Genomic DNA, 9322 nt, shown 5'->3' with positions numbered 1-9322 from the left:
CTCCAGGAAAGCCACGCCACACCGTCACAATACCAAGGCTGATGGGACAGGCAAATAGAAACCAAATTTGTAAAACCAAAAATCTAGTATAAATTCTGGCACAGAGCATGGGGTGGGAGGCGGAGGACACGTTTTGGTGCAGGCTGGACTGGCTATGGCTTCTTAAGTACAAAGTCAGCAGCACTGGACTGTGGAAGCCGCCTCCTTTTTGTTATTTCAAAACGATGTTCCTTGGTCTTGAGGACACATTCTGCCGGGCTGTGTGGAAGCCCCTGCCATCCTTGCAGGGCAGGTGGGGAGGAGGACCCAAGGTTACCAGCCAGGCTGGCGGCCAGGTGGAGGTGCCCGTCCTCCGAGGCAGGGGAGATGGCTGGAGGGGAAGGTTTGAGAGGCAAAATCAGGAGTCACGTCCCAGTTCCCTTGCTGCCTCCCTGCCCAGGCACCACACCCCCCTACCCTGAGCACAGCCCTGCTTCCGTACAGCTGGGGGCGGCCCGTTGCCCACCACAGCTCCCCACCCTGATGCTCCAGGCTCCTTCTAGCTGGCTTTAGCCCCTCATCAGCCCCATCCCACTACTGCCTTGACCTCGGGCTCCCGCCTGGCCTTCCCATCCAACTCCAACTCCCCACGGTGCACCTGCTTCTCCACATTCTGTGCAAAGATGAGTCTTGCCACCTCCAGGCAGTCCTCAGTGATCTATCAGTGTGCCGCATTTGACACTGTGACAAGGACATCTTCTCTGTCTTGATCTAGCCTCCCTGTTGGCTCACTTACCTATCAGGCGGTTGGCAGGCCAGGAGAGGCCAGGCCCTGGTCTCCCCACAGCCAGTGGGCTAGCCCTGGCCCCTCGGGCTTCCAAAGTCAGCAGGGAAGCAGGCTGCAAGCCTTGAGGCCTACGCCCAGGGCAGACCCAGAATCAGGTTTCCAGGCCTGGTTCACCAGTTTCCGTGGGCAATAAAAAAAAAAAAAAAAAAAAAAAAAAAAAATCTCTCTGTGCCTCAGTTTCCTCATTTGTAAAATGGGGATAATAATAGTACCTACTTTACAGAAACACTGTGGGAATCAAGTGAGTTAATACAAGAGCTCAGAACGGCCCCAAACACCTGGAAAGTGCTATAGGAACGTTTGCTACCATTAGTGAATTAATGACTAAAACTGCTTCTTGCAGAATTGAAATGTGCTGTGCTGGTCCTCCGGTATCATTCACTCACTCGCTGGATTCCGTTGGCTGTGCTCGGTGCTGGGTATAAAAAATTGAATAAGATGAACTTTGCTCTCACGTGGCTCAGGCAGTTTGCGTGAGCAATGCACCTGCTGTGATTTGCGACAGGTGCAATGGCGGAGCTGGCTCGGGAGGGGCACAGGGAGGAGCGTACCTGTCCTGCCTCAGTGGGGCAGGAGGCGCGTGACTGGAGGTGACACTGACGCTGAGCCTTTCGACGATCAGTAGGTCGCACCCTTTCCATAAAGCACAGATTGGAACCAGACACCGAGGAGTTCAAGTTTTCTTTTTTGAAATTACCATAATAGAAAATGACAACAACAGCAACAATGCTACCAAAGAAGATTTCACGACCACGTTTTCACATCCGTTAAGGTTAGATACGTTTAATCAAAAGAGCACACTGAAATCCTACGTTAAGAAAGAGTCTTGTTTAGTATAGCAAAGTCAGTGATCTCACGGTGAAACCAGGTGCTTGAGTAGCAAAGGGACTACAAGAATAGTTAAAATACCTTTTTATGAAGTAAACGGCTTGCACGTACAAGTTGATTATGAAAACATCAGTAAGACGCAGAAACATTTCCGTTTCTCTAGGCACGAAGAACTGGTATCTAGAGAGTGGCAAGTTACAAGAATAAGGTTTCTGTAAAAGTTTCAATAGTTTCAAAGTTTCAATAAAGAATATTAGGATGCCTTCATCTGGGGACATAGGGCAGAGGTAAGACAGGACGCAGACTTGCTCGAAGGCCGTCACCCACCCCCGCCCCATTCCTAAGCTCCGTCACAAGCGGTTCCTCTCAGGTGCAGCTGGTGAGGGGCCAGGGCCCTGGGGGTCCCAGAGACACAAAGTTCCTGGCGGAGACAAGGTCAGCCCCACCCTCCCATCTACTCTGAAGGGTGGGCATCCCCACGAAAGCCCAGGACAGTGGAAATAGAGCCCCGTGGATCTCCAAAAGCCTAATCTAATGTGCTGGGAGTTCCAGATCGTTGCCCTCAGCTGGAACTACTTGAGCTCGGGCAGTAACCACAATCACTGCTGCTGCTCAGAAGAGCTTTGATTTAGCCAATGAATCACAAATGGGGAAAAGTGGAGCTTTGAAAACATGCATAGTTCTGGGATCAGAGACGGTACAGCCTAGTGCAGGGTTCCCCAGCCTCGGCACTACTGGCATGTGGGGGCTGGATGACTCTTTGTTGTGGGGGGCTGTCCTGCATGTGCATTAAAGGATGCTCAGCAGCATCCCTGGCTTCTACCCATTAGATGCCAGTAACCCTCCCCGCCAAGATGCAAGAGACCAAAATGTCTCCAGACATTGTCAACGTCCCCTGGCCCCCAGCTGAGAACCACCAGCCTAATGGAACTGACCACTAAGCTTCCTGGTGCCAACTTTGTAGTTAGGTGTCCTGGGCTCAAGACCCTGCCCTCCTGCTGACCAGCTCCACCTGGCAACTCTCCCCAACCCCCGGAGACTCAGTTTCCTCAAGTTAAAAGGTTGGAAGTTCCCTTCCTGCCAGCTTACAGAGCCCTTGTCATTTGGATTGTTGGACAACACTTTGAATTGTAAGTGTGGCAGTTCTCTGGTTACTCAGACATTGGCAGAAGGATGAGACTGGGGGCTGCCAGGGCCGGCTCAGCCACGTGGACGGGGCCGGGGTGGACTGGGCTCTGGCTCCCCAGTAACCGAGGCCCACAAGTTCCCTGCGAACGTGCTGTGTCTGTCAGGACTTATTCCCGAGGCAGAATGGGGCTCAAACCTCCTCTAGGGGAGGCAGGAAGTCAGCTTGAAGAAGGGCCCAGGTGATGAGCCTCACCAGGGGCACAGATGGAGCAGTCTAGGCAGGTGCGAGACGACCACTGTGGGCAAAAGATTGGCACACGGGAGCCCGGTACGCTGCCACCTGTGCAGCCTCTCCAAGAGCGAGTGTCCAAGTCATCTCCGCTTTTATCAACGCAGACTTAGTTTCAAAATTTATGTAGTCAATTTTGTGTACTTTTGACCATTCATTATGCTTCAGATGGCTAGTGTTTTCTCACTCCGGGGGATCTTCTACCCTCCTCAGTCACTAGGGTTTGCATCCTTGTTTCATCCCTTGTCACTGTCCCTCCCAAATCCGCCCCTCCCGAAAAAACACCTCCGTCCATGCTCAAGCTCCAATCTCAGAAGGTGCATTGGGACTATTGGTGCCATTACAATTCTAGTCATCTGGGTTTCTCAGAGAGGCCCCTTTTGCTGCTTGGAGGTTGGGGGCTCTGTCCCTCTGCATTCTCAGCATGCAGTTCACCCACCCTCTCCTCCGTCCCTCTCACTGAGAGACCCTGGTCAGAGGTGCGTGGAGTGGGCTGGGGTGGGAGGGGTGGGGACAGGTGGATGTGGGTCATTCGGGCACGACTGCTCCCTTTGGCCCCCCGAGCAGAGCTCTGTGGGCCTCCCCACCGCAGCAGCTCAGCCCACCCCTGGGACTTGCTCAGGGGCGATTGCTGCGCATCTGCCAGGATGCAGCAGAGGGGCCCAGGTGGCAGCTGGCAGAGCACACGATCCATCTCAGGCCTGAGCTGGTAATCCAGGGAAATCCCTTTGCTTCCTGGCAGACGCACACGGCCCAGAGGATGGAGCCCCGGGCCAGGTGCCCAGAGACTGTCAGCTCTCCGCTAATTTTCCATGCAGCCTCCTCTGCTCTGTCCAAAAATGAAAGGTCCCGAATAGATGCTCTCTGAAACCTCTCATCACTGTGAGGTTCTGACACCGATACATACACGTGCACTGCTGTTCCCCGCTCTCTAGGACCTACACTGGGACGTGGCCATCTGCCCACAAGCTCTCCAGGACCCGACCTCGGCCCTAGCCTGGTCCATTCCAGAAGGCTCACTGCAGGGCATGGACGCAGGGTGACGGGGGCACGGATCCAGCCTCTAGAGCAACAGGACTGGGTCTGAGTCACAGCACCTTGGCTTCAAGCAATCATGGGCGTGCCCTGGCCTCAGTTTTCTAAATGGAAAAATGGCACAATAATCAACGTGCACCTCTCTGCACCCTCACTCCTGCCCCCTTGGGGTGATTTGAGAAGTAAATGAGACTGAGCACACAACACAAGGGCGGTGTGCAAAACCGGCAGCAGTCAGAACAATAATTAGTGATACTACTCCTAATAATAATAACGAAGGGAGGGGGTGCTCCTGCAGAAGGCAGGTGAAGTCTGTCTCGAAGGAGTCAGGCGGCAGTGCTGACGGCAGACAGGGGCGGCTGGGCCTCTCGGGTCTCCGGGGGCCGACCCCGCGATACGCCAGGCCTGGGCAGGCCTCCAAGCCTTGCATTTGAACCGGGCTGGAGAACAGCCATTCCTCTCCGCCAAGTGCTACCACCCTGTCCCCGTCCTGGGGATCTCATTTCTCAGTGGGGGGAGTCTCCTCTGTCTCCTGACCTTGATTTCATGACAAAGGATAGGACAGCAATGATGCAGAGTAGGAAGGGGTCAACCCGGCCTCTTGCCCAGGCCCCCGAGGAGGCACAAACTCCCCCAGGACAGGCCTGGCTGAAGTGGCATCTGGTCTCTCCTCAAAGGCCTCCCGTGACGGCAACTCACAACCTCCCAAAGCAGCGAGTTGCTCTTCTGAACCAGAAGCGTCCCACAGGCAGACACACACTCGTGAGACACCAAACGGCTTGCAGAGCAGAAAGAGGGGGCCCACGGAGGGACAAGCACAGGGAACATCCCAGCAAATGCAGGCGCCTTCCTCTGAGTGGCAGCTGCGGAAGAGACCAGCCCCTTCCTCCGTCAGCACTGACTCCCCAAATCAAGGGCGCTGGGGCCACCTCACCCAAGGGGAAGCCAGGGCAGGGGCCCCCGGCTGGAGTCTGAGAGAGGAGGCTCCAACGCCCCTGTCTGGGTGAGCCCTGGGGCCCAAAGAAAAGCCCAAGGCCAGGCTGGGGCCAACTTGCAAAGCAGGATCGTCCCTCGACTGTAGCTCCCAATTCTGGCTGCATGAGCTTTCCATGTGTGGACGCTTCTGTTGGGCTCCCAGGTCTTGGCCAGGGACCCCCTTCTGCACGAATCCTGGGAAAAGTGGCCTCTGGGAACTTTGCCGAGGCCTAACGAGGAGAATTGAATTCAACCTTAAACAGGGGGCCAGGCACCAGGGACCACCCTTTACTCCTCTGAGCCTCGTAGATACGGTTCCTTACCTGTGCGTTGGAGCCATGACGCTGTGCGGTGATTGGAGGGACTAGGTGTGTGCATGAAGCCAGCAGTACCTGGACACGACACTCAAGCAAAGGGGCTGGGTCTCTAGTTCTCCCTTACCTGACGGCTGCGACAGACCCCAGCCGGGCAGGAGGGAGAGTGCAGCTCTCTCTGTCCGGGAATCTGTCTCCTACTCCCTACGTGGACACTAACAGGCACATCTACCCTCATTGCTATGGGAGTGATGGTGGGGAAAGAACTGGTAAGGAAAGCACAGGAGACAGAGGTGGAGCGCCCCGAGCAACCCTGCGGCCCGTGTAACGCCGTGTAGACAAGGGGGACTCCAGAGCTCCCGACCAGCCATGGCTGTGACACTGGAAAAGGAGAGACTTGAAAATCAAACTTAACTGACATCTATGTCAAGGGATGGGTGTGGGGGACATCCTAGGAGAGACCCCTGCAGCCAGAAGTACCCAGTGACTGGGACGCCGAAGTCCTCTTCAGGGCCGGAAGCCATCCTCTCCTCTCCTGCTCCCTTCTCCCTCCATCGCGGCAAACACAGAACCCTCTCTCCCAGCTGCCGTCTTCATAGGCCACTCAGAGCCCAGGGAGCTGCCATCTGCCTCTTTGCAGGACCGTGGCCCTCCTGGGGATGTGGGGCCAGAAAGTGGAGAATCAGAGCGTGTACGGGCTGGAGTGACCCTCATAAAGACGTCGCGAACCTCCCCTGGCCCCGCCCTGGCTCTGGACTTCTCTTCTTGGGTTCTCTCATGGAGACATCTGTTTACTAAAGACCCCACTCATGGGGCAGACCTGCGGTTTGCTGGAGAAGCAGCTGGGGTGAACATCCACGAATGCCCGGGCACACAACAGCTGACACCCGGCCCAGCCTCCGCCCTGCCGATGATTCCAGGAGTCCCAGGCATCCGATCCATGTCCCTTCTCCCTCACAGCCAAGGTCAGGCTGGCTCTCTGCACTCAGGACTTCCATTTGAGCTGAAGCATTGGCTGATGGACGCGTGGCCATGGTGACAGATGTGGCCAGTAAGAGCTGGCGGCCGGCCGTGAGCAGGCACTGTCTGGACGCCAAGCTACTACTCCCGTTACCATGGCAGCTCCCAGAGTCGTGTGCTGCCTCTGGACAATTAGATGTCCTTTTGCCCATCATCAACAGCTCTCATTTCTCCTGAGACTGCAGTGGCAAGTTCAGCCTTTTTGCAATTGTCCCCAAATACACACAAGGGCTTCTTAACCAGCCTTTTACATTTCTCTACCCCAGAAGGGGAATTTATGCCATTTGTCTTCTTTTTCGCAGTGTAAGAAAGTTGCCGCAGGGCTGTAGGAGAGTGAGTTGGTCTGAGATCCTTCCCGCTCCCATCTGCAGGGGAAGCTGCCTCGAGAAGGCAGGGGAGGGGCGGGGGTGCCGTGCAACGGCCTTTCCTAAGTGCTGCTCCCCCAGCACGTCCCCTGCCGCTCTGGTCTTCACTCGGAGCTTCCTTGTTTGCCCAGACCCCAGACACTGATTTTTAAGACTTTAAGGAAACTGGCTGGGGCAGAAGCACATTCCCAACCACAGGAGAGTGCACGGCGTCCAAAATGAGTGTCAAATACAGGTACTCAAATGGCCTTCGATCTTGCACCAGCTTCAAGTCTCCCTGGATGATCTCCCAAGAGCGAGGGTGGCGTCTCTGCCGCTCGGCCTTGAAGGCAGGGACCCGCTCAGGGGAGCGCGTCTCTGGGGCAGAGAGAGCACTGAGCTGACGGTTAGGAAACATCATCCTGTTCTGTCTCCCACATTAACCTGCCCTGTGACCGCAGGCAAATCACGCCCCTCTCCAGCCCATCCACCAAGGAATTCAGTGGACACGAGCTTATTCACCTCTAACATTCTAGGATCCCTCAAAGAAGAAAGAGCATCTTCATGTGGGTGGCCCGAAGAGTTCACTGCCTGGCAGATCTAGTTTTTAAAGACAACCTCTCCTCTCCTTAAAAAGAAGAGAAAATCCATCCAGCAGATAAAAACCACCACCAACACCCCCAGAAACCCTAGCACGTTACTGCTAACCCCCCATTCTTGAGTGTCCTGATGCGATTGGGTCTCCTAACGGGCCGGGTGTCTTGTGACGAAGGTGCCATTTCAAAGTCAAATTAGGACTGTCCTGTGGCCACCAATATGCCAAGGGGCTGAATATGGGACCGAGACTGGGCTGGGAACACCGAAGTTCTGAGGGCTGCTCTGGCCCAGCAGCCTCACACAAGGTTTGATAAGTTAATATAAATGCAAGACACACAGGTGATTATTTACTGCCAGCAAGCGATCACCAAACCACATCTATATTTTACACCTAGCTGGCCGTTGCATCTGGGCTCATGTTCTGGGAATGCAGCTTCAAGAATTCCCCAATCTGCTCTCTGAAAACCTTGCCCCGTCCCACCTCCGGGAGCAGGAAGCCCACACGGCCACACTTTCTGGATCAGCCTGACCACAGCATGGAATATGTGAAATCAGGGCTGCCTGGGGAAATTCCAGATGCACAGTTGCTGCCCCTAGAGAGGCCATTCAAGTGGTCAAAGTTCCTGGTTTTAGGACATAGGAGAAGCTGGAGACCAACAAGACAGTGCCAGGAGCAGAGCCTCACCCCATGGTGAGCCCGACGCAGGGCGAGCCGTCCTGGCGGCTGCCGATCACCGCGCTCCCTCAGAAGGTGAAAGCGTACACCACCCCGACCACCACAATGTTCCCCAGCGTCGCGATGATGGCAATCCACAGCAACACGGCGTCGTTGGACGACCGAGGCGGCTCCTCTGGCGGGCCCTGGCCATTGGAGGCCGCGTGGACGTTGGAGGAAGAGTTAAACAGGGAGTACTCGGTGCTGAAGTCCTCGTTGGGCGAGTCCATGAAAACTCCTCCCATCATGGGCAGCTGCAAAGAAGGACAGAGAACGTTAACCAGGGCCTGTGGTGGCTTGGGCAGACGTGCCCTCCAAAAGGACGCTGGCCTGACCAAGCAAGCCCACGTGACATCACAACTTCTTCTGGGGCTGCAAAGCAGGGCGTTGCTTTTGTTTGTATAATGGACAATGCGTATTTTAACCTATACAAATTAGAATTCACAACAACTTTCTGAGGCAGACACTCATACCACTCTGCGTGAGAAGGTGTCAAGGAAGTCACCCGACAGCTAGCTGGTGACCCACACTGGCCCCCACCCTGCCCCCATGTCGGCCCCTTCTACGATAGCATGAGTTGTAAAATGCCTTTATTCCTCTTCTAATTTTAAAAATAATATGTGCTCAGCACAGAGCACTCAGAAAATGTAACAGAGGATAAAGAAAAAACTGAGAATCATGATCTTACCACGTAATTACTGTTAACATTTTGACAATTTTTCCTTTCCAATCTTTTTTTCTGTGCATGTGTATGTGTGAGAGAGAACACATTTAAACATGTATTTTTTTATCCCTACAGTAAAAAAAGTCCATCAAAATTCCAAATTCCATTTTGATGGTTGTATAATATTCTGCCATAAATCCAAGCCATAATTAAACCACTTCCCTACAGCTGGAGATTTAGGAATTTCCATTTTTCCTATTAAAAATAATGCACTGGTAAACATCCTTGTGCATCCATTCGGATTTACATACATCCTCGCACACACATTTTTATTTACTAGGGCAGACTCCCAGACACAGTTTCCGAGTCAGCAGGTATGAATATAGCTTCTGGTGGCCCAGGGACAAACTCCCCCAGAAGAGTGATCCTAATTCCTACCGCCTGCACCACATATCTCAGCACGTAAGGATGCCAGAATGCTTGCATCCGGGGATCAAGCTGGATGCAAGCCATTTACCAAGGCTCTCTGCTGCTCAGACTCAGGTTGGAGGTGGGGGAGTGGGTTGCTCCAGGGGATGGCATGACCC

At 54.2% G+C, this 9322-nt stretch overlaps 1 protein-coding gene across 1 annotated transcript in view; it reads right to left on the bottom strand.

The window, feature by feature from the left end:
* Nucleotides 1-8088: 8088 nt before the first annotated feature.
* Nucleotides 8089-9322, bottom strand: part of C2H14orf132 (chromosome 2 C14orf132 homolog) — a 42213-nt gene continuing 40979 nt past the window's right edge. The window contains exon 2 of the mRNA XM_069465273.1: nt 8089-8325. Within this exon, the coding sequence (XP_069321374.1) occupies nt 8101-8325 (225 nt within the window). The 3' untranslated portion in view covers nt 8089-8100. The remainder of the gene's footprint in view (nt 8326-9322) is intronic.

Source organism: Eulemur rufifrons, chromosome 2 (genome assembly GCF_041146395.1).
Source record: "Eulemur rufifrons isolate Redbay chromosome 2, OSU_ERuf_1, whole genome shotgun sequence".
NCBI classification, from domain to species: Eukaryota; Metazoa; Chordata; class Mammalia; order Primates; family Lemuridae; genus Eulemur; species Eulemur rufifrons.
This window is presented reverse-complemented; position numbering and strand designations above follow the sequence as displayed.